Here is a 26,318-nt window from a genome sequence, read left to right on the forward strand (position 1 = left end):
GGCCTACTCTCCCAGGACCCTCTCAGAGGCACCCTCTTGAGCATCTTCTTATGCTAGAACTGATTGTACCCAGTGAAAGGTCTGGTCACAGCCAATGACTCTAAAGAGTTTTTCTGGAGTCAGTAAGAGATTCTAGGAATTCACTTCACTTTTACCTTTGCCAGAATTACTATACACTCATCCAGGAAAGCATGACAGCCAATGTATCTAGACTTCTTTCAATTCTTTAAATATGCCAGCAATATAAATTCACTGGTCCCTTTATCAGTAATATTTTTGCGCCAATCCCTACCATTTCCTTTACCTCCTTTCCTGGCTAACAACCTTCAAGTCTCAAAATAAGTGCCACTTCCTCCAGGAAGCCTTCCTTGATTTCCCCAGCTAGGTGAAGATCCATCTATTGTATACTCCCAAACTTGCCCCAGGTAACACTCAGAGCATTTGCATTTTTTATTTAATGCCTTCTCTGCTGAGTTATAAATTCTGTGATGATGGGGCTGCAGCTGGCTTATTTACCACTATACACTCATTTCCAAATTCTGTACCCGGAAGAGAGTAGGTGCTCAAGAATTATCTACTGATCCATAAAAATTATCTGCCTTTATAAATAAGAGGGAGAACAATTCAGATAGATGCCCCCCCCCAACACAAGTAAGCCAGCTCTCACATTAAAATCTCATATCTAGAATGAGATGACGCTCCTTTGAGATAACCCATAACTCGTTGCACTGTAAAAAACTGCTTCCCACAAATTGCTTTCTGCAAAGCTTAGTTTCATTTTGAAAATGTGAAATAAAGTCAGATCCTTGGCTTCTTGATTCTGCCTCACACATAAGCTCACTGTGGTGCTGGCATGATTTTTATGGGCTAGAAATTAGTGGAGTATTCACAAAGAGAAATGTCATGCAAGTCTGGCTCAAGATCCAAATTACAGAGACTTCTCCCGACTCTGAGAATAAAAGGACCTCAACAGAGCAACGCTCTCCAGTCTCGGTGTCAGATTGTTTTCGCTTTTCATTCTGTAGCACCGCAAAGAAAATCTTCTGACAGTGCAAAATACTTGGAGGAAAGTTTCTACCCACCCCTCTGAGTCAACACGTGACAAGAGCTATCTGAGGATAGCTGTTACACGTTTTCACGGCAAAGATTAACAACTCTCCACATACTCCTGGATGGGGTCTTCAAAAACCAAGTTTTAGAATAAACCACTAGGAGCAAGTTTTGAATTAAATTTCTGGGTTGGAATAGAAAATAGAAGCAACTCATCTAATACAAAGAACATAACAAGATAATGTTACACCCACATATGGCAGCTTTTCATTTCTTTTATTTTTCCTAGCGCATGTATATATATACATATATACACACACACACACACACACACACACACATACACATATATACACACAATTCTTTAATGCTAGAGTATGTGAATACATTATAAAACGTAAGTTATTAATTTATTTCTAAACAAAATGAATGCTTTGCTTGGTGTGTTTTTCACTCCTTCATTCACTCAACAAAATATTGTGGCTTTTGGAAAAAGAATGAGTTTTTTTTTTTTTAACCTGCATATAAAGCCCCAGTTTTCATATTTTGTTAATATCTCTGTTTTGACATCTAAGAAATTCTAAGTATTTGAGAAAATTTGCATTGCTTTTTAACATTGAAAACTTTGACAGTTGGGGTAATTTTCTAGTCATTCACCCCTGTGAATCTAAACTGTTATCTTTTTCTAGCTTCCATCAAGGGAAATTACAATACAGTGTAAGGTTCCTCTCCTGATTACAGAACTCATCTTCAATTGTGTCATTGAAAAGACCAAACACATGCAGACATTTGAAATAAGAACCAGTCCCGACTGTTTATTACTGCTTGTTAACTCTTCCTAAGTCCATAAAACAGCAGTGACTCTGAAGTTACTGCAGAGAAAAGAGCAATGCTTAAATGGAAAATGCCGTGTAAATGAACTTTGTAGCGGCTGTTTCAAAGCTTCTAGAATCTAATCGAAGAGGCTCAAAGTTTGGTATCTTTGGTTCGGAGAATCCTTAAAGGTAATCCAATCCAACCATCCAGATGATGTATGAGTCCTCATGTAAAAATGTATTAACTCTTCTGAAAACAGAGCTGAGAAATGTGAAATGACTTGCCTGAAGCCTTCCCCAGCTGACCCAGAGTACACAGCACAGAAGGGCTGCGTGAGCCTGGGCAGGAGAAGACCTCTCTCAGCCCACATTTCTACATGTCCAACTGGGGGTGTATGAGTATCCTAGGGCTGCTATAACAAAGCACCTCAAACTGGGTGACTTAAACAACAGACATTTATTCTCTCATAGCTCTGAAGGTCGAAAGTCCAAAATCAAGGTGTCGGCAAGGTTAGTTCCTTCTGGAGGTTCTGAGGGAGGGTCTGTTCCAGGCCTTTCTCCCAGCTTCTGATGGTTTGCTGGTGACCCAGTTCTTCCTTGTGGCCATCACTCTAGTCTCTGCCTCCATCTTCAGATGGCATTCTTCCAGCGTCTTCTGTGTGTCTCTCATTTCTTTAAGGATGCCACCAGTCATTGGATTTCGGTCCTACCCTAATCCAACACGACCTCATCTAATACATTTGCAAAGACCCTATTTCCAGATAAGGTCCATTCCAAGGTTCTGAGGGTCATGAATTTTTAGGGGACACTATTCCACCGGGTAGGGAAAGCGATAATGACATCCACTGCATAGGGTGGTGGTGAGCATTAAAAGCATGTAAATAAATATAGGGAACTATGTCTGCCACATAGTAGAAGCATGATAAATGTTGGCTGTATTAGGAATTGTCTCTAAGCCCAGGCTGTATTCCTACATAGCACACAGGATAATTTCATTCTAATGTCGATGCTTTCAGCTTCTGTTGACACATTTTTAACCTCCAAGATGCTTCCTACTGGGTATATGGGGCAACTTTTGGCCCAAAACATTCTCTTATATTTCCATCCTTTACTCCCCTACTTTTTTTTTTTTTTTTTTGCGGTACGCGGGCCTCCCACTGTTGTGGCCTCTCCCGTTGCAGAGCACAGGCTCCGGATGCACAGGCTCAGTGGCCATGGCTCACGGGCCCAGCCGCTCCACGGCATGTGGGATCCTCTCGGACCGGGGCACGAACCCGCGCCCCCTGCATCGGCAGGCGGACTCTCAACCACTGCGCCAACAGGGAAGCCCTACTTCCCTACTTTTTTTTTTTTTTTGCGGTACGCGGAGCTCTCACTGTTGTGCCCTCTCCCGTTGCCGAGCACAGGCTCCGGACGCGCAGGCTCAGCGGCCATGGCTCACGGGCCTAGCCGCTCCGTGGCATGTGGGATCTTCCCGGACCGGGGCAAGAACTCGTGTCCCCTGCATCTGCAGGCAGACTCTCAACCACTGCGCCACCAGGGAAGCCCTACTTCCCTACTTTTAATCTTAGTCTTCATCAATTATTTGGAGACTGGAGGAGGGCTGGCAAAACCCTGATCTTTGCCTCTGAACCAGATATAAAAGAAATTTGTCTTGTACCTTTTGGAGAAGTTTTTCAGATAAAGGGGACCCGATACTTTGGAGCAGGCAGCATTTCAAGTCCTCTGCTGTCACCCTTTCCACTGGGCATCCTGGGGGCAGGGTCTGAGTGACAGGCTATGGGATTCGGGTCATATTCAGACCTGACCGTTGATCTTTGCTTGATGCTTTCTTTGCAACTTGGGAAAAAAAAGTAAATCCAACCCAACTTACTTTGTTTCAAAGTCCATTTCCTGTGGTGCTAGCAGGCATCAGAGGCTCAAAGACAATTCGTGAATTGTTTGGCGAGCATAATCCTGGAGCTTAACATGAGGTTCAACCGACAGAGATCTGGGCTTTTCTTTCTTCCCGTGTTTTTGTCCATCTGTGAAATACTTTCTGGATTTAGCTGATTTTCCAGGATCAGGGTTAAAAAGCCCGCTGGATTTGATCAGCGGTTCTCAATCTTAGTGTGTGTTGACATCATCTGGACGGTTTGTTGAAAACACAGAATGTGTGGTTCTGTCTTTAAGTAGGCAGACAAGCACCCCAAGCACATATGGGAAATGAAACACTGGTGGTGAGGACATCAGCTTCTAGCCTCGTGCCTCTGGGTCTCATCCTCTCCATGGAAGAATTCCGGAAAGGATTTCTCACCTATTGTGGTCCTTCTCTTAAAATTCCTTATTCCAAGGATTACTTCATCTGTCAAGGTAGCTCTAATTTCCTGATAACATTTTGAGAAGTGGAAACTTTTGCCAAAGAAAGTTATTCTCTCATTGGCATATTGTGTATTTTTAATATTCCATTAGACTTCGTCCACTTATCTCTATAATTTCAAATTGTACTATATCATTTATGGGCTGCAAAAGGATTTTCACAGGCAAGTTCAGTCCAATTGTGCAACGGTGTGTTTATCAGTTTCCTCAAAATGTCATTTAAATTCATATTTCACATTCTGAGATCTATGCTGTGTTCTCTCTCCATCTCGGAAAGCAAAAAATCACACACATCCAACTACCACCTCTAATATAAATAAAAAATGTTCTCCACTTTATCTATTCGAAACCAATATCCTTGAAGAATTTAAGTATCTCACTATTTTTCTTTTCTTTCCCACAAAATAGCCCCAGGAGAAACCCGTCAGCCACATCTCAGCCATCCGTTCAGAGGGCTTACTGGACTGAGCTGACAAATCCAATCCCACTGTAAAACGAAGCAAAAACATATAAAAAAATCCTTTAAAGTTGAGTTAATGATAGACATGAAGGAGACATGCCCACAGAATCATACCAGGATTCCATTATTCTGACCAGGCTCCTGTCATCTTGCCACCTACCAGCTGCGTGATCCTGGGGAAGTTACCAACCTTCGAGCTTAGCATCCTCATGTGTATCATGAAGAAAATAACAGTCCCCCAAACTCAGAGAGTGTAAGAATGAAATGAGAATTCATGGAAAGTATTCAGCCCAATGACTGGCTCATACTGAATCTTCAATAAAAGTTAGTTCTATTATTAGTATGACTCTTTATTGTCAAATAAGGACTCTTTGATAACTTGTTTCATTTCCTCTGATGTCTTACTCTTTGCCTTTATGTTTTCTTCCCTCTGCCAGTAACAGTCTTCCTCCCTCTCTTCGCAGAAACCTTCTTACTGTCTAAGTCAGGAGTCAGCAAACTATGGCCCATGGGCCAAATGTGGCACACCGCTTGCTTTTGTCAATAAAGTTTTACTGGAACACAGCCATGCTCATCTGTTTATGCTGTGCTGTCTGTAGCTACTTTTGTGCTACAACGGCAAAGTTGAGTAATTGCAACAGAGACCATATTGCCCAGAAAACCTAAAATATTTACCATGTTGCCTCCCATAGATAAAGTGTGCAGATCGCTGCTCTGAACCCCCAGATCAAGTCATCCCATTCGTGGCCATCTTCCCCAGTCCTCTGAGACAAAGCTACTTCTCTGGCCATGCATGTCCCTGGTCCTGCGTATCACTGTGCTATAAACAATCATCTCCACGCCTGTCTCCCTGCTACACTGTGTGAGCACCTTGCAGGTGGGCATCAGCTCTCACATCTTTGAAACCCCAGGCTAGGAGGGTGAAGGCCTTCGGAGAAGGAAGGCCCTGAGGGGTGGAGGAGAAGAGGGTTGCGTGGAGGGGTTCTGGAATCTCAGCTTCCAGTAGGGGTCACAGAAGGGAGGACAGAGGGCTTTTGCGGTGTGTGCACGCTACACACATCCCACACAGACAAGTGTACACCCACCTGTGCACACAGCTATGTTCACATATACACACTTTTGCATAGCCCGTAACTCCATGCACCCATTAGCAGCATAGCAAAGTACAAATGCGCACACATAAGTAGGGTCTTCATACCTGTGAACCAGGACTGCTGCCTGCCATATCAGTAAACAAAGGATGTTGCAGCCATCAAGCCACCACATTACAGCCGCCCCCCGAAGGTGAGCCCTGCAGGAACTTGGGATGGAAACAGGATGCCAGCCATCTAGCAGTCAACTGCTGCAGCCACCCCGACAAGACAATGCACCCTGAGGAGACTCAGGATGAGAACACGGAGGATACTGGTCCAGATAGCTGAGGTGCGAATCAAAGGAATGATTTCAATGAGCCCAGACTCTGCATCTTCCCATACATAGAAAAGCACTAATTTTATTAACTTGAGATGTCTGGTTTTCTTTAATTAACAATAATCTTTTGATGTTCTGACTACCTGGTCTTTGCTGCAAAAACTCCTGTATATCCTGGCTCCCCCCACCCCGCCCCACCTCTTCAGAGCAGTCCCTCAGAGCTATCTGAGAGTCCTGTCTCCCAGGCTTGAAGTCCTAAGAATGTCTGCCAAATAAAACATTAACTCTCAACTTTTAGGTTGTGCGTTTTTCTTCAGTCGACACACCTCAGTCCTACATGGCACCTGTATCTGTTGCATGACATCTTAAATATAGAGATCAGAAGGGAAGGATGGATCTAGCTGGCTCTCTGATTTCATTTTGTTCTCCCAGAAGCAGACCCTAAGACAAAGATTTGGGTGCAAACAGCTTATTCAGGAGGTGATCCCAAGAAGCACAAGTGAGTGAATAGGAGAAGTGAGACAGAAAATGAGAAAAAACCCAATATATGGGACGGTATTGAGCAGGTTATCACTGTGGGCAGTTGGGGTTCAATCCTGCGGGGTTATCAGGAGACTGGGTAGAACACGTCTCAGAGCTGTCCTACTCAAAGGGTGAGGAGGGGATATTTATCATCCATAACTCTTGTCTCTCAAGGGTTGGTGGCTGCTCCTTGAGCATGAACTCCCCCAGAAGACTGAGCACACTCCCATGGGAAGAGGAAGTCTCCAGGCTGACAGCTGCAGGGATGACAGCCCATTGGGAGTGGTGAGCGTAGGGCACTGCCACGTTATCTAACCCAAGAGTCAGAGGGTCGATGCCACCACCATATTGCATTAGCAGGGGTGGGGGATGCACGGTTTATCCCCAATTTTCCATTCCATCTCCTCACTCTCCCCTTCAGAGCCCCAGTGAGTAAGTTGTTGAACCAGGGACACTAGAAGGAAATTATTGCTCTGATTCAGAAGACTCTACATTTACTAAGCAAAAGTTATTTTTAAATTAAGTGATAAGACTCTTGGTCAATTTTTATTTAAAAACAAGGATGTTTGAGTATGCAACATTAAACAGGATTAGGCAATTCAGAGAGCTATGCCAAGAGGCAGGGTGGCTTTAGATACCAACAGTCTAGCTCAGTTAAGCATTCCAGTTGTCTTTGGAAAAACTTTTTTTTTTTTTTTTGTTCTCTAATTCGCTTCCAAAGAAGCAACCAAATATCACTATTCTACTGTTAAGAATGGGATTAAGAGTATGAACTAGTTAATACTGCTTCTAAACCCCTTTAAAGGACTTAGTCTTTCTAATGAAGACTGCTTTGAAAATACCATTGGCTTCAAATGTATTTGACTTAAATTTCCCCAGAGACAGGGACAACCAAGTTCAAGTCTAAGGTCAGAGGTTGGGATCAGGGAATCATGTTTTCTCCTCTTAGCATGAGAGTAAGAGGCGAAGACAGAGATGGTGCCGCAGTTGGGTGACTATGCTCACCCTCTCCTTTCTTCTTTCCCTTCCCCGCCATGTCTCTACATCCTGGCCCCCCTCCACTACAGACAAACCCATAAGATTGATAAATGGAAGGCTGGTGGCTAAAGGTTTTCCCTTGATCTGTTATTTAGAACCAAGTAGGGCCAACAGCCAAGCAGGTCCCTGGTACAGACAGCATTTTTCTAGATACTATCATCTCGCTGAAGTAGTATTTCTCTTTTCTGGAGGCACTGTTGTTGTCAGATCCTCTCGGCACCCATGCTCAGACAGAGAATCATTGTGCTGCTTCTGAATGTAGAAGGCAGTAGTCTGGAAGATGTTGTTTGGATGATCAAAATTTGAATACTGGGGGAGGTGAATACTGGGAGCTATCCAGCAGGATAGCTCTCATCTTCTTCAAGCGGTCATAGAATTCCTTCTTCCTTGCTCTTGGCATGGCCCTGTGCTGTAGCAGTAAGCAGGTAGGTACTGTATCATAACTCTCGTTGTATTTGAGACACGAATTTGGCCGAGCATCTCAAAGTCTGTATCTATGACTTATTTATTTCTGTCATGCCAGTATGCTGGAGAGTTTGCTGGAGAGGAGAGGAACTCAATAAACACTGACCACCTCGATCAAAGATTCAATAATCCCATGTTTTCCTCTTCTATCCGTCCACGTCACAGATGACAAATGACATGGCAAGAGCGTCCCCACTCCTACCTTCCTCTCTCAGGGAAGACATTACTAATCAACTACTGGAGAAACCAAATGGGACTCAGAATCCTTCCCAACACAGCACTCCAGAAAGCCACTGATAGCCTTCAGAGTGGGCATGTGAACTTAAAGCTATATTTCACCTTTAACTGTGTAGACCACGGCTACCTCTCTCCTTGGCTACAAGATCTGCCAACCAAGCAAAGTACCACGCCAAACTAACATCCAGGATGTTATTCCTTCCCTAGAACCAACTGTTGGACTGAATCAATGGATTCATTTGGGGGCCACACAAGCCCAAGGTTTAAAATTTACAATCTGATAAGTTTCCTTTTCTATGAATTCAGAGAATCACTGATAGGTCACTTAACAAAGCATCCCTAGGGACCCATTATGCTTGAGCTCTGTGACAGCCAGTCACAAGGAAGGCACAGAGTGGCCATCAAGAATGTCTCTGTTTAGTGAGATGGAGGGCAGGAGAATGAACCCAACACACGTGGGCTCTCCCAGAGGGAAGAGGGAGCGTTAAACAAGGGAGATGTAGCTTCCACTCAGTTCCTCCAAGCTGGAGTCTTAGACATTTTGTGCCATGGACACCTTCAGGGTCCTTATGAAGCTTGTGGACACTTCTCAGAATATGTTTTTAAACACATAAAATAAATGCATAGGATAACAAAGGAAGACAATTATATTTAAACACAGTTATCAAAATATAAGGAAAATAACTTGATGGTACATGTGCTTCTTTATCAACTCATCAGTAACAAGATTGAGTGTTAAATCTAATTATTACATTAATTTCAAAGAAGTAAAGAAAAATTGCAGGGGAAATTTTTTGGATATATCTCCATCCACTGTGATGGGATATGAAAATATCTGTGACTTTGGTTATCAAGAGTTGCCGAAACAGCCAGCACTGTACTGGCTTACCTACACTCCCAAAGGAAAAAGGTACAAATTGTAGCTAGTAGTTAATGAAAATAAATATGAAGTATTTTCTCATTCACGTTCATGCACCCTCCTAGATTCTATCCACAGACCTCACATTAGGGCCCTGCCTCTAGGAAAAATTACAGGGATTTTTTACAGAGAAGGGAGATTTTAAAGTTGGAAATTTTGATGCCTTATTTGAGGCTGATTTTTCTTTATAATAACTACATTCACATGTCACCATGGGCCTTATTTGGCAGGACACTAACTGCTGGCTTGTATGAATATATTCCCTATTTTAAAAAAACCACTATAAACAAATGTTATTTAAGAAGGACATTCTTTGAAGCAGCTGCGCTGGTCACCCTGGGAGGCCAGGTAATCTCGTTATCTGCTCTAACACCAGCTGCTGTCGTACTGAGCTCTGGCTGGGTGTCTGGTGGAGAGGATGAAGCTGTTATATCTGGCCCGAAGCCACACCAGCCAGTTACTCAGGGTGGACCCAGCTCCAGGGCTGGCTCCCATCTTGCCAGAGCGGAAAACGCCGAGTCCAGGTCATAAACGTCCCGCTCCATTTTCTACCCTGCACAGAAAAAGAAGTGGCCAGCAAAGCCTTCACTGTCCCCCTCTGCCTGTGGGGACATTCGGTATGCTGAGTGCTTTTTGATGGTGTCCACCCTTTTCTGTCTCTTTAACAGGAAATCTGCTCTGTGCTGGGTTCAAGAAACCCCTCTAAAATCCTCCCGCCCAGAGAGCCCTTGGAAGAGAAGAACCAAGGGCCATGCTTCATTTTTCCATCCTCTGGTTTCTCTGTGGAAGGACTTGAGCTGGTGGACACTCTGGGCACCCCCCCATGCCCTGCGTCCATTGAGAGGAACAGGTCCCTCTTCCTATCTTGCACGAAGGCAGCTTATGGGCCAAGGCTGTCCTGCTGCATCCTCCTGCCCTCACTCCACCCCAGGGAAGTGGATGGAGATACTGGGCTGTGAGAGTGGCATCTCCCCAGCTGGCTCTCCCTCTGTGTCTCTCTTTCTTCCTCCCCGCCATCTCTCTCTGCCCCAGGCTTTGCCTCTCTGCCTGGGAGAGGATTCCTCGGGTGGGCTCCACGCAGGTGGGTATAGCCTCTGGTTGTCCCACTCTGCCTGTGACTCAGGGGGGCCAAGTCTCTAATTCAAGCATAAAGTATCAGCAAGTTTCCTTGGCCACAGACTCATGGCTCTCCTTGTCGATCAGTTTCATTGGTAACTGAGCCTACGGCTTGGTCTCCAGTTGTCCTGTGTCTTGTTCCTTGGGGGGTTCTAATTTGGGAGGAGAAAGAAGGAAGGGCATTGTTCATGGACTCCTAGCACCCCAACACTATAGCATTTGCCTGAATGAAGAAAGCCCTCACCTTCTACCCTTTGCCTAATTAATGAGGATGTGGCTGGTCTCATAACATATATCCAGCACCTGTGATTACAGCTCTCCAGAGGATGCAAAATCCACACTCCGGTGCAGACTCTGTAAGGCACAGAAGTAAAGCAGAAGCAACAGGTTCTCCTGTGCCCTTAGTGAGAGCTAATGGAAGCCACCTCCTGCAGGCAACACTGGTATTTCCCTGCACTGACTCAAGTGGGCTGCTTGGGTTGGATGGCAGACACTCAACCTTCCAGACAGGCCCCGAGCTATTAACTGATAGGCCTGATAACGGTCTGGCCAAGCAGACTTCACCCCTGGATAGAACACATCTGGTCATCCTCAAGTCTCATCATTATTTTATTACTGGTAACAATGGCTACTATTGGTTGAGAGCTTTCTACGTGCCAAAGCTGATGTACTTCACACGTCATCACCTTCGCTCTTCCAAACCATGCAAAGCAGGTTGCATCAGTTTCCTATGGCTGCTGTAACATCTTGCATAACTTAGTGACTTGAAGACAAAATGGGTTTATTATCTTATAGTTCTGGAGATCAGAAATCCAAAGTGGGTCTCACCGGGTAACATCAAGGTGTTGGCAGGGCTGCGTTCCTTCTGGAAGTTCTCTGAACTTGTTTCCTTGTCTATTCCGGTTTCTGGAAGCTGCCTACATCTCTTGGATGGTGACCCCTTCCTCTATCTTCAAAGCCAGTAGCACAGCATCTTTAAATCTCTCTCTCTCTGACTCTGACCTTCCTACTTCCCCCCCTATAGGGACACTTGTGATTATATCAGGTCCAAATAGAAAACCCAGGATAATCTCTGCATCTCAGTATTCTTAACTTAATCACATCTGTGAAGTTCCTTTTGCCCTGTAACCTAACACACCCACAGGCTCTGGGGATTAGGATGAGGACGTCTTGAGGGGCATATTCTGTCTACCCTATAGGTCACGTTATAAGCACCATTTTAGAGGTGAAGAAACTGAAGCTCAGAGAGGTGAAGTGACTTGTCCAAGGTCACACAGTTAACAAGATACAGAGCCAGGATTCCTCCTCAGGGCTCTAAAATTCCCAGGCCTGTGTTCTGAGCCGTTACACCCCACGGCCTTTCTAATTGGAGAACTGAGGGAAACCGAGTAAAACTTTTCAAACGTGTGAAGAGGCTCAGAGCAAAGAACGAAGAAATTCCTGAAGAAGTTTTATAAACTATAAGGTTGTCCTTTAGGCATCCAGATTTTCCCCTCAATATGGTCTGTGCTATTCTCTCAGCAGCCTGCGGGGAGTAGACAAAGCAGAAGTTTGGGGGTCAAGTCCAATTCTCACATGGATTTCCAGCATGTGAATCAGGAAGGTCACGTCAGCCCTCGGGAACTTGGCTGCCCCTGTGGAAAATGGGTAGGTGGTCCTATGGTGGTCCTATGGTGGTCCTATGGTGGCCCTATGAGGGTTATGGCCCTGACTTAATGCCTGGCTGAAAAAATCGATGCTGTAATTGTTCACACCATAGATGTCCAGTGGAAGTACAACATACACTATCCCGTGTATTAGATAATCGAACACCAAGAAGAGGTAAGAATGGAGTTTTCCATCCTTCCCCATCCCAGAAATCCAGAGCTCAAGGAGACAGAATACAAGAATTAGAACCCAAGAAGTCTTCCATGGAGTAAAAGAAGTCTGCAAAACAGTTTGTAAGACACAGGGGAGCAAATATCTAAAGGAATTTAATCTTGGTTCCTACTTTTGAGGTCCATAAATAGAGATGCTGTTCATTGAATTTCAACAGTCATTTCTACAGCTGTTCTTTGCAAAGGTCAAAAAAAATTTCATTTCCCATGGCTGTCTTAAAAACACAGAAACACACACCACACTATATCTATTAAGCTGCCTGCTGGAACCGATGAAAGGAAAGGTAAGCAGCACATGTACCTGACAAGGAAAGCCACTGCCATGGCCATGTGGCTTGAAGCAATGAGAATGCTTATCATTTCAAGTGGGGAAGTTTTGACAAGATTTACCTTAATACACCCTTAAAAACATTCTTTCCTGACAGTTTAAATATGTTGCCTGTGACCCTAGCAATATTGGCAGAGGCCACGATGCCTAGTATATGATTCCCACCACAACATTGTAAAACAATTACACTCCAATAAAGATGTTAAAAAAAAAAGATAAAGGAGAATTCAAACAAAGAGAAGTGCTCAGCTCAAACTCCTTAAAAAGACTAATGATACTTTTACAATGGAAATGTTAACACTGCATTTTAAGGGCCTCATTTGGAGACTGTTTGCATTTGCAAGAAAAAAGCAAGCAAGAAAAAGAAAACAAACCCTCCAAACTGACCATTAGCTACTTTGATTAGTTGCAAATTGCTCTGGCTATGTTCAGAAAAGCTGGCAGATTTCAGCTGATGAATTTCAGTCTAGCAGCCAAGATGATCGACTAAATAAACCATTTATCAAATGTTAGGGACCTCTATCTGATTTTACTTTGTAGTGCAGCCAGACATAGTTTAAAAACATAGACAGAGCTATCAGAATGAGGGGCTGAGTATGGTTATACAAAAGAATAAAACAGTGCCCCCAGTGAACCCGATTTCGTTTAGTAGGATATGGTCCTTATTTTGTCCAAACATTTCCCCATTTAAGCAAGAGGCCCAGATCCTTGTGACCACCCTGTTCACCAAGGTATTCTTAGAGGCTAGTGCAGTTCCTCACACAGGGTACGTATAAGGTGAATAAATTAGATTGCTGGATGATTACACGAGGGCAAGAGTAAGCTCTCAACTAAAATAAAATCATTTCTTTTGTCTATATACCCATGCTAGGATGTGGATCTTGCAGTAAGTTCTGAGACAGTCTGTTAACTATGTACTCATAGATACAAACTGAAGGAACATAAGCCATCCATCCCTCCATTCATGTCTTTATCCGTCCCTCCGTCTATCTGTTCATCCATCTATCCCTCCATCCACCCATCCCTCTGTCCATCCCTTCTTCCATCCCTCCCCCTCCAACCATCTCTTTATCCATCCACCCCTCCATCCAGCCCTTCATCCATCCATCCATCCATCCATCCATCCGTCCATCCATCCAACAAATCTTTACCAAGTGTCTTATTTACCTGGCACTATGTTTGGCAATGGGAATACAGAGATGGGACAGAGATCCAAGATCTCTTTCTTTAGAAAGGGTATGTTCTGGAATGGTTTCAGAAAAAGTGAACAGAAGAGCTCGTAATGGAAAATACACCAAGTTTCCAAGTCAAACTTGATGTCTATTAACATCGAACTTATGATAAGGCAAGGGCAATACATGGTCACTGCAGCTGCTCTCACGACTCAGCTGTGAATCCAAGGAACTGCAGTAAAACCCAGCCCAGCATTGGCAAAAATGAAGAGTCATGACTCACAGAATAAAGTGAACATACCCTGCACCATCTGGGGAGACTCTTCTTCTGTCTGTGACATGTGGGTAGAAACAGTACGTAAAGCTCTCAGCAGCATCTGATGGGAACTGGAGCCCGAGTTATCAGCAGTCATAGGGAGTGTGACAAATGGTAATGACTGTACAACGCTTTGCTATCTGCAGAAGGAGAGGGGGTTGTGCACATCTCGAAAAGGCGATACAGTTGGTAGTGCAGATGTCATTACCAGTGATTACTGATGAGGAAATGGGCTCAGAGAAGGTAAATGATTTGCCCAATGTTACACAGCTGGCCAGGTGGGGAACTGGCACTCCCAGGCGGCATCCTACAGAACAAATCGCACACCAAAGGCATTCAATAAATGTTTTCTTTAAGAACTATAGTCTCAAAGTTGGAAAAGACATTAAAGATATAACCTTTACTAGTTAACTGAATCCCTTCTGTTATGTCCTACAAAGGGCAGTCTGTGTTTGACTATATCCTACAACAGGGAACTGACTAACCACTCTTAAAATTTACTACTAAATCAATAATGATAATGATGATAGCTTGTGTTTATTTAGAATAGACAATGTACTTTACATATTTTGACACATCTGATCCTCACCAACAACCCACTTGAGGTAGGTGCTGCTATTCCCATTTTATAGGTGAAAACCAAGGCACAGAGAGGTCCAATAACCCACTGCTATGGGTTGAAGAGTGTCCCCGCAAAAGATATGTTGAAGTCCTAACCCCAAGTACCTGTGTATGTGACCTTATTTGGAAACAGGGTCTTTGCAGATGTAATCGAGCAACGATGAGGTCTTTAGGGCGGGTCCTAATCCAGTATGACTGGTGTCTTATAGGAAGACACAGGCATGCACAGAGGGAAGACAACATGAAAATACACTGCTCCAGAAGAAGGACATGTGAAGATGGAGCTGGAGACTGGAGTGATGTGTCTACAAAACAAGCAACGCCAAGAACTGCTGACAACTACCAGAAGCTAGAAGAGGCAAGGAAGGATTCTCCCCTAGAACCTTCCAAAGGAGCCTGGCCCCCCTGACACCTTGATTTCAGACTTCTGACCTTCAGAGCTGTGAGAGGATAAAATTCTGTTGTTTTAAGCCACCCAGCTGTGGTACTTCATAACAGCAGTCCTAGGAGACGAATACACTCACCTAGGTCAAAAGCCAGATAAATGATGGGGCCAGGATTCTTTCCCCAGATCCCACCTCCTAAGTCAGTAGGAACACTGAAACATGCTCTCCAAAGGCAGGAAGACCATGCAATTCACAGCACATTTGAATCACCTGGGTTCTTCTTTCAACTACTGATGCCTGTGTTCTACCCCCCGCCCCCCCACACCCCCTGAGACTGATTTTACGGATCCAGCTTTGTTTGCAGCACTGAGGTTTCTAAAGCTCCTCAGCAAAGTTTGAGAACCAGTGTCCTAGTTGATGCTACTCTTCCCCTCTAGGGGAGTAAGCAGAACAAATCCACTCTCTCTTTCCAAAGACCAGCCCTCCTTAAACAGGAAGACAGCCCTCCTGTTCCCTCTGAGCCCCCCTTTTCCAGGCTACACATTCCCAGGTGGTCCACTATCCAAAGGAGGCCCGCAGTCAACTGTGCTGCCCCAGAGGACTCCTGAATCACGGCGCCTGCAAATGCACCCGCTTTGGGGGAAGCCACAATGTAGTTAACCTTGGACAGACTGGAAAGCAGGGACTGACCAACTGTCCCTTCCACCGACCATATCATTTTCCACCTGGCCTGGTGTTCTCCCCAAGGTCACGGCTCAGTGGAGGCGGAACATCTCAGGGAGATGCCCACTGGACAGACAGCATCTGCTGGGCAACGCTGGTGGCCCACAGAATTGGAGCCAAGGCAGAGGCTGATCGTAGTTAGGAGGGAGAGGAGGGGGTCAGTTATAGTTATGGGTCCTCAGAAGATGAAGTGGATGAGCTGCCTTCTAGCATGTTCCCATTGCCCAGGGTGGGTGAGAGATGGGCGGTCTTGCTCCCGGCTCTGCACTGCAATTGGGTCTAGAGGCTGCAACGACACCCTGGGCAATGAAAGGAGGTCACCTGGCCAGATAGCGGCCTGAGCACACAGAGGGGCCATACGTTTCGCGCTGCCTGCCTCTCTCTCTCCCCGACATCCTTCCTTCCCTTCACCTTGCAGCAAAGATGTTCCTGAGCTAAGGACTGGGACCATGCAGGGAGGACACACTGACACAGTCCTCTCCTCCTCAGAGCGCGGGAAGGGGCAGCGCAGTGAAGGCACCTGTCTCCCCTGGCCCCGCTCAGGACGTCCTGGGAAGAAGAAAGGGCAGCGACCAAAATGGCAGCATTAAACAGCACTGACTGGCGTCCTTGCCTGTCCTCCATGACAAGCTTTAGTACAGAGTGACTGTGTGACAGGCAGGAAAGGTGGACGGGCAGGTTCAAAAGAAACAGTGCCTTCCCACCTCCCTGAGGTCTTCTGTCACCTCCCTCTTGGGGTCCTGTCGGGGTCCTCTTTGGGAACGTACTAGATGGAAAATCAAAGTGAAAACTTTACATCAATCGAGCTCAGGTCAACGCTTGAACTTCCGGAACCTCCACTCCCACAAGGCGGGGGCCAGACAGGAGCAAACCATTTGCGAAATCTCAGGGGCCCCTCAGCTCTAGGAGGAGTCCCATCCTATTTGTTAACACCCATTCAACGCGCAAACACACCATTTGAGTTACTGTCAGTGAATACATGGTAACCACACTTAACAATGGTTTAAATCATATCAAAGTTTGTAGGGGTCCCAATGGAATATTTTCTTAAAAATGAATGGTGCATAAATCTGTTTTAAGTGTTCTGCCCAGATGATCCAGAGGTAGACTTCTGAAACCACACCTAACACAGGATGCCTTCTCAGAAGGTCTCCAGAAATAGTAACAAACAATTCCATAATCCCACTGCGGGAACTTGTCATATGGACATGAACCCTGGGAAAGGTACAGTGAGATGAAAACACTGCAAACTGGAACATACTCATGGGAAGTCTGACGCGCAAGTTCTGGCCCTTTAAAGATAAGCAACTTGAAGTCACGTTTTACCTTTTCAGCAAACTTGCCCAAGAGAATCTTAGCACAGCACTAGTAAACAGACAAGGCTTGCCTGAATCCAGGGACATTTCTTTCCTTCAGATTGTAGCCATGTTGCCTGGGTCAACACTGAACTCTGGAAACCCTCACAGAAACATGTCACTTTTCATTCATTTTCATTGATTTTCCAATTTTGGTTAAATTGCGTTGATCTTTTTTTCCTTTATGGAGCTGTTTATGTATTGTAGCTGAAAAGGCTTATTAATTTAACTCCCATAGTAATATACTTATTGCTACTTAACAAAAACCCAAACGACAAGAACATGAACTTGAGACACATTTGTCCCCCAAATAAACCTTAAAAATGGAATGATCTACTATATTATCATTTTGGTTTATAAATAGAGACTTACAATGCATTTTCTACCAGTAAAAAGAGAAGCTGAGATGGAGAAATCACCTTTCTCTTGTAGGAAGAATTTGCAAGTGCCTTCAGGAGAACTAGAGGTTATGGGAAAGCTGGTGTGTGTGCGTGTGTGTGTTCTCGCACATGCGTGCTGGGAGGGGAATAAAGGGAGAAATGGAAAGTTCTTACTTGCCTCTGAAGAAGATAATACGTCAGTCAGGCAGTCATAAAAATAGGGAGGTTTGGAAAGAGAATGAGAGACAAAATGGAGGAAATGGACTTAAAATGTTCTTTTTTCTGCTTCCTATTTTTAACGAGAAACGATTACATTTTCCAAGTGACAAGCAGAGTTTCAATGCAAATTTCAATCTCTTCCTCTCTTTCCAATAATTCCCCATTTTCAGCTACTGTTTCCCACTTTTCACATGTAAAATCTTAGTGTCATCTCCAATTCATTCTTGCCAATATGCCAAGAAACCTATAATTAGGAGTGCTGAAATTGTGGTAGGTAGTGGGCAAACAAACATGCAGACGATCACATCTGTTTTCAAGAAATTTACTGTCTAGGCCAGCGGTGCCCACTAGCACTTTCTGTGATGGTGGTGACAGTCTCTGTCTCGGCCAGTACGGTGGCCACTAGCCACACAGGGCTCCTGAGCAGTTGAGATGTGGCTGGTCTGACCAAGAAATTGATTTTTACATTTTAATTTCAAGGATGTGAATTAAAATTTAAATAACCACATGTGACTAGCGGTTACTGCATCAGGTCTAGACCAAGAGGAAGGGGATATTCTTGTGTTTTTTTTTTTTTTTTTTTTTTGCGGGGGGCGGGGCACACGGCACGTGGGATCTTAGTTCTGTGACCAGGGTTGGAACCTGCATCCCCTGCATTGGAAGGGAAAGTCTTAACCGCTGGACCGCCAGGGAAGTCTGACAGAAGGGGATATTCTTTAAAGAGACAGATGACAGTGTAAAGGAGCATGTGACAAATGCCATGTGAGGGCTGCAGCTCAGAGCAGTCAGAGTGGAGGAGGAAGAAGGCTGTGGAAGACTCAGCGGTGGAGCACCGCTTCCTAGATGGGGCGCATCTAACCCAGAAGCTTGTGAAGAGCTACAGCGAGGAAAACAGAAAGGAGGGGAGAAGGCATTTCTCACCCAAGGAGTTTTTAAATCAAAGACACAGAGGGGAAAATGCACAGGACTGTGAGGGAAACCCAGCCCTCGTCCTGCGGCAGATGGTGCTTGCAGAAGGTCAAGGGTGACTGCCAGGGGGCACGTCCATGGAACGATGCCCTGCTGGGAACAAGGGATCCCAGGATGGGGGCAGATCTGGGGGGGTGACGGAGGCAGAGAATCCTCAAGTGGGTTGACATGCTGTGTGAAGGGCCAAGAGGCTCTCCTCTGGAAGGTAGCCTGTGGAGGATGACAGGGTAGTCCTGGGACTTGGGAAATAGGCCAGGGCCACCAGACAAATGTAGGGGGATGTAAGTGGGCCAGGAACACATGCCCCCCTAAGTGCGACAGCTGCTACCAGCTCCACCTGACTGTCACAAGTGGTCCGACCCATCGTCCACATGTCCACACTGGGACCCCGATTTCCAGAATTTCTGATTTTCAGAAAGGCTGGAAATTGGAATTTAAAAAAATATGAAATCAAAATATTTGGATATGGCGACTAATATGAAACTTTAAAACACCCTGGGCCAAACCAAAGAGCAGGCATGTGGACTGACTGAGGTCCACGGGGCACCTGTCTGTGACACGTGACCTGGAAGATGGGTGAGGTTCCATAGAGATCGCCTTGCAGGACAAGAGCAGAGACTGAGGGGAGAGAAAGGCTCGGGCGGAAACACTGGCACAGGCAGCAGAAGGTTTGAGAAAGAAGTAAGTCAAAGCTACCTGACTCTGTGACAAGGAGGACAGTGTCAGTGATCTGGGACAGTCACTTCCCTCCCCTTTCCTTCCCCCCTCCCTCCCCCACCCTCCTGGCAGACAGGTGAGGCAGGCAGAGCCCACAGTCGCTGGGGCCTCAAGAGTAAGTGGTCGGTGATGTACGGTTCCCAGGGGGTAAGGGCAGGGGGGAGGGATACATTGGGAGATTGGGAGTGACACATACACACCACTATATATAAAATAGATAACTAATAAGGACCTGCTGTACAGCACAGGGAACTCTACTCAGTACTCTGCAACGACCTATATGGGAAAGGAATCTGAAAAAGAGTGGAAACATGTACATGTATGACTGATTCACTTTGCTGTGCACCTGAAACTAAATCAACTATACTCCAATAAAAATTAAAAAAAAAAAAAAAAGAGTAAGTGGTCAGTGAGGAAACAGGCATCGAGTTGAATGAATGCAAATAAACGCAAAGGACATGGCTTTTCCAGTGTGTGTTTTCTGGGGTCACGTAACATCCCATCACCCTTGACAGATTCTCCCCAATCCAACCATGTGTAAATATCTCATTTCCGCTGCTACATAAAGTGCCGCTGACGGAAGCCGCACATCTTCCCTCATGTGAAAGCCATGTTCAATTCTCATGAAAAAGAAGTTGTGTGCTTTGCAGCTCACCTCCCGGTCCAGCAGTGCAGGTGACACGACGGTGACAATGTCTCCTTTCTCAGGATCGATGTAGAACATGTTGGGAGAGGGCCTGTCAGGCGTCTGCTGACGGATATTATACCGCAGGAGGGCATTATCCGTGGCCGGGTCGTCCGCGTCAAAGGCTGTCATCCGCATCACCGTGGTTCCTGAGGGGGCAGGAGCAGGGGATGGTCACTTGGGGGACAGCGATGGGCAGAGCCCCTCCCCGCACCTGGGCAATGGCAGTGGAGTGATGCGTCAATCACTTTCCAAATTAAAAAAGCAAAACCCTTCCCTGGCTCTGTTAGGTTTTAGCTTTCCTTCCGCCCTCCCTCTCTCCTCCATCACGTTAAAAGACCTGAAATAAAGAAATCTTTCCTGTTCAGCAGATTGACAGCTTAATTTTTCCTTCTCCTGATACGCTGTTTATTTCCACGGGCTTTCATTTCATTGTGGATGTGGCTCTGTGACAATGGCTTTCACTTTAAAATCTCTTATTGAATGCCTACCACGTGGGGGGCCCTGGGCTGGGTGTCCGGGAAAAAGGGGTGCCAAAAAGTCACATTCCCTGGGGTCCGGCAGGTCGGCGCTAAGCAGGAGAGAGAGCGTTTGAAAATAATAAAGCATTCACAGCGCATTGAGAGAGGGTGATGTGAATACGGATGAGAACAGCCTCATCTAACCACGGGCTCAGGAAAGGTTGCCGGTGCAGGTGGGTGAGTAGGTGTAAGCGAGGGGAAGGAGGGGCGCCTCAAAGGGAAAGGTACTGCAGTTAATTCCGGTTACAGGGAATGGGCGTGGATGTTACTTGAGCATGCTCTGTGCGCAGCCGCAATGCTGACACTTTAGAGACGAAGATGGTATAAAGACGAGAGTGACGGGGACTATTTGATTATAACAAGGTTGAGAAGGGTGTCGGACACAGGGCTCGCTCACACACAGCTGATACGAAGGGCGACTGGCATTAGGTGCTTTGGAAGACAACTGGATAGCAACTAGTACAAAAAAAAATGCATTCACTCTCTTGGCATTTACCCTCAAGAAACACTTGCACGTGTCGACAAGGGGTTTTGGCGGGGATGTTTACGGAGGATCCGAGAAACATTTGGAAAGAACCTAACCATTCAACAACAGAGGAATTGCTAAAATGATGTTATCCCTACACTGTGAAATACTCTGCAGCACTTAGAAAAGGTTGTACAGATAATGTGCTCTAACACAGAAGGCTCTCCAAAACTGAATGATATCAAGTTGGAAAATGTTATCCATAGTATAACATCATTTTTATGAACCTATTTGCAAACAGAAAATTCCACAAACTTTATGCATATATTTTTCAGGTACAGTTTATGTCCATAAATGGATAGAAGAAGGTCTATAAGGGTGAACTTCACACTGGCTTTGGTGGTTAAACCTGGGAAAGGAGAGAGGGCACTGGGATTAATGGTGATGCAGGGACGAGGGAAGATGGTGGCCGATCTGTAATGGTTTGATCATTTTTACAAGGAGCATGTAGTATTTTGTGATTAAAATTTAATTTAAAGGGATCATAATTATAAACACCAATAGAAGCACGGTCTAGAGTGGAATCTGGCACATTTACCTGCTGGTCTTGACAACCGAGAGCCACCATATTTGGCTCAGGGTGACGTGCCCAACTCTAATTTTTCACTGTGGTTTACTCTTCTGTGAATGTAGGGCCCCATCTTCTGATTCTGAATCCTCTGAGCCCACAACATGTGAGCTAATGGGTAAGAGATGGAACCAGCAGACCTATCGTCCCCAGCAGGAATACTCATATACAGAAAATATTCAAGCTTAAAGGAAACATAGAGTTCATCTAGTTCAGTCACCATCCCGGTATTCCTTTCCCTTTTATAACAGTGCTTCCCAAGCCATCAAAGCCCGTTTATTTTTTCCCATAATCAGAATCAGATTATCAGCCATTAGGTCCGAATGATCAGGCAAACGGATCTGACCATCCTAAAGTAAGATCTATCTGTTAAATAGTCTCAGCTCATCTCATCAATCTGTGAAATAGTCTCACTTAATTTCACCAATGTTGCCATTAAACCAGATGTATCCAGACACATCTTCTGCTCTGTGTTGTGTCTTTGCCCTTCTTTGTTTCTTTGTGAAACTGCACCAGGGCAGGCTTCAGGGACAGTGTCGGAATAGATCCTCGGCACATGCAGCCCACTGCCTTGTCCCCTGCCTTCGGACCATGTCAGCAAGCCATCTGGTTCCTGTGCTGCTGCTCACTGAGCTGCACTGTGCAATCAGGGTTCTTTCTCTGCCCAGTGGTCCAGGAAGCCGCTGCCAGTCTGTCAGCGTTAGTGTCAAGGGTACACTCGTTTGCCTTCCTGGTCTAGGAAAACAGGCCCACTTGGGGGTCTCTGTCAGAAATGAAAGGCGACTTCCAGGCCCACATCTCACCCCGGGCCACGCTAAGTGAGCTCCATGTGGGCAAAGACCTGGAAGGAGGCCTCCACACCACGGATGCCCTACAGGAAACAGTCCTCAGCTAAGGACCTGTGACCTGGTGCCCTGCACTTTGTTAGTGTCTAACGAATGCTTGAGTGATGGAATTTGTGCCCTATTTAATATGCCTTTAATTGAAGTCAGAAACGAACAGGCAAGAATGTATAAAAAAATGAAGCCATCATGGTTTGTGATTGTCATGGCTTCGTAGGAAGGAAAAAAAGACCTCTCAGGGTGATGAATTTTTAGTTTCCACCAGGACATTCATTGATAATGTCTTTTTTGGTATTATTTTTTGCAGATTTGATAATATGGGATGATAAAAAGTTATCCTGGAATACTCCCAAGGTTACACAGAAGATGTTTTTTATTTTAATGAATTGTTAGGGAGTAAGTGAACTTGGTCTTAAGCCCTGCCTTTGTCTTTACCCTGCTGTGAATACACACCTGGATTTAATTCTGAGGCCCACTTCTGTAGACAATGAGCATTGCTGAAGTCATCTAAATAGGTTTGCAGCATTGAAGGAAACGACCTTGGGGTAACATCTAGGTTCAGGTCTTAACTAACTGTGTGAACTTGAGCAAGTTAATCAACCCTCCTTGAACCTCAGTTTCCCCATATGCCCCCTCATAACGTTAGGACATTAGTAACACTTTTCTCTATGGTCACTGTAAGGACTTGATGGGACAATACATTAAATAACTTGGTGCCGTGCCTGGTACGTTAGAGTTCTGAGGAGGATGCCTTTTATCACCGTTCTGTCCTGAGTTCTGAGCCTATCATGGCGGTGCAGGCAATGACCTCAGACGAAGGAGCTCAGAAGTAAGTTGTCCATAGAAACCGGCACCTGCTATGGCAGAAGCCCCGGTGCCCATCATCTCAGAATTGCCCTGCCTTACCTTCTCCCTCCCGCCTTGTCCACAGTCTTAGTTTATAGATTTGGGTTTCTACTGTGGAGATCACAAATCTATGATAACACATACACACGCGTGTGCATGCACGCACGCACGCACACACACACACACACACACACAGACACTCACACACACATTCTGGAGCCGCCACTGCTTCTCCATACGGTACTCTAGTACTCCTCTAGGATCAAGGCTCTATCCCGAGTCCTGGTATATCTGATGGGCCCGACACCCTGTTCTTGTCCTACTCCTCCTCTGGCGGCTGGATCATGATTTTCTTTTCTTTTTTTTTTTTTTTTTTGTGGTACACGGGCCTCTCACTGTTGTGCCCTCTCCCGTTGCGGAGCACAGGCTCCGGATGCGCAGGCTCAGCGGCCATGGCTCACGGGCACAGCCGCCCTGCGGCATGTGGGATCTTCCCGGACTGGGGCACGAACCCGCGTCCCCTGCATCAGCAGGCGGACTCTCAACCACTGCACCACCAGGGAAGCCCTGGATCATGATTTTCATACTTCCAGTTTCTGCAATTGGCGGGCTAAGCCTCCTAAATCACCATTTCCTAAATTGTTTCCAAGGGACCCTGGTTCCATGGGTTCATCAGAGAAACACATTTGGGAAATATGCAGAAAGCACAGTTCAGCAGGTTTCCCTCTTGGAGAACTTCCTAGCATCCTTAAGAAGCAAATGCATATTGTGAATCTCCAAGAGAAAACAGCATCTGTAGCATTTCCTAAACTTCTTTGTTGATGGAACCTCTTCATTTTAAGAACTTCTTTATGTGATGGGTCACATGGTCCTAAATTTTGCCCTTGGGGGACACAGACTGTGTTCTATTCATATTTATAAGCTTGGTAGCTATCACTCAATAGGTCCTCTGTCAATGTTCTTTGGGTAGAATTGCATTCTTGCAACTCACCATAGCTTTGCCTTATTCCACAGTGACCGGAAGTCATGGATAACTCATTAGTGAGAAGATTGGACAGCACTGCCTGGACATTTTTCATAACCAGGCATGCTCCCCCACTACCTCTGAGCTCTTTTCCCCCCCTAGAGGTCCTTGTTAGACCTGGGTTTAGCAGACATACACCAATTCCAAGTCCAGGGCTGATGTTCAGCATGTAGGCACCAGGACAGTTGTTCCACGGCCTATGGATGGCCCCTATGCCTTAACCTTGCCCACGCCCACATGCTGGACTCTGAGAAGAAGGGCTCATTTATGTCCATCAGCCCAGCAGCTTCTCATCTGTGCTTATCTTGTGCTTATGTGTGCTTCCTGATGGCAGAGAAATGATAATTATACGATAGACACACGTGTGGGTCCTCCATGTAGTACACTTCTGTCTTCTTCCCCATCACAATATTCTCCCATGTGTCAACATAAATGATAATCACTCTGTCACTGGATGAACTAGCAGTGGTCCCTCCAAAGCAAAAGAATTACAGGCTGCTAGTTGAAAGCCCCAAGTCAGGCCGTCATTTTCTTTTGTCGAAGGACATGGCTGCCAGTGTGATAGGCTGATAAACAATTAGGAGAGTTTTGTCTTGGCCAGTAGCCCCTTCCTCTTGGCTGTGTTTCTCTCATTAAAGACATGTGCCGCCTGGTGTCATGGCCTTGAAGCCGGTGTTTGAAGTTCCGCTTCCTTGTGATTTCAGGCATAGTCACACCCTTGAGAAGTGGAGTGCAGCTCTGAAGGTCAGGGGCTGTTTTCAATCTCCAGGTAAGGTCAGCCAGCCTCAAGAGTGGGAGACTCCAAAAGACAGCTCGCTCTGTGCCACAGTTGACAAAATTCTACTGTTCTTGACATTTCTTTGTCTTCATCCCCAAACATTTCCTTCACATGATCAAAAGTGTCAGACTCCTTTTTTAAAAAATGATATTCTTATAAGTGAATAATATATTGAGACATGAACACGGACATTCATGTCTGTATTTGGCAGTGAATACACTTCGATAGCACAGTCGAAGCAACTGTATGCTTTCCAGGGGGATGCAAAACATAAAAACCGATATGATCAGAGATGGCAGGCATCACTAAGTGAGCTCCTTAGATGTGACAAAATGTCACGTCATCAGAAAGCATCCAACTTATGAGAGGAGGTAGGGCATTCTAGCCCCACCCAAACATCTGTCTCTGCGACTAAACTGTCTCAGGGATGTGCCTCAGAGGTTACTTTTAAGAGAACACGGCCACAGATCCGGCACAGCATAACCCACTCCTTCGTGTTTATTTCCGTGTCAGAAGGAAAGCCCTTAGACTCTAGGCACCTTGACTTGTTTAGCTGGGTGGGAGGGACACAGAAGTATCGTGGAGTATGTCTAGTCGGACTGACACTGATTTGAAACTAAATTTCTGTTGGAGTCCTTCAGGTTGAAGGGGTTCTGGGCATCCTGATTCCAAACGCCCAATCAGTGTTCTAGATGTGGGATGACAAACCAGCCAGTGTGCCCAGGGCTGAGTGCATTCCAGGACAGACCTGGGCAAACCAGAATACGTGTGTCACCCTATAGGCCAAGTTCTGCTATCATATACAGACATATCTCATGGTCACGACTGTCAGAGTACAAACATGAAAATCGCTGCCACTGTGACATTAGTGGCCTGGGACATGCAACTCCCCACTGGCCAACCAGTCTGGGACTGCTTTCTGACCACACACGTGGACACAACCCAGATCTCCCCTAACAGTTGTTAATGGCGAGAAGAGAACCGGGTGAACAAATGCAGGCAGAACAGTGTTAGAGGCACTGCTGAGGATGTGGGTTGTCTGCTTTCAAATCCTGCCACACCAGGAACCATCTGG

At 45.5% G+C, this 26,318-nt stretch overlaps 1 protein-coding gene across 4 annotated transcripts in view; it reads right to left on the reverse strand.

Moving 5' to 3' along the window:
- Positions 1-26,318, reverse strand: part of CDH13 (cadherin 13) — a 1,005,991-nt gene that overhangs the window by 213,392 nt on the left and 766,281 nt on the right. For all 4 annotated transcript variants that reach the window (XM_079906234.1, XM_079906233.1, XM_079906235.1 and 1 more), the window contains one exon: positions 20,109-20,287. In XM_079906234.1, coding sequence (XP_079762360.1) covers positions 20,109-20,287 — 179 coding nt within the window. The remainder of the gene's footprint in view (positions 1-20,108; positions 20,288-26,318) is intronic.

The sequence above is a fragment of the Stenella coeruleoalba genome, assembly GCF_951394435.1.
Source record: "Stenella coeruleoalba genome assembly, chromosome: 20".
Classification (NCBI taxonomy): Eukaryota; Metazoa; Chordata; class Mammalia; order Artiodactyla; family Delphinidae; genus Stenella; species Stenella coeruleoalba.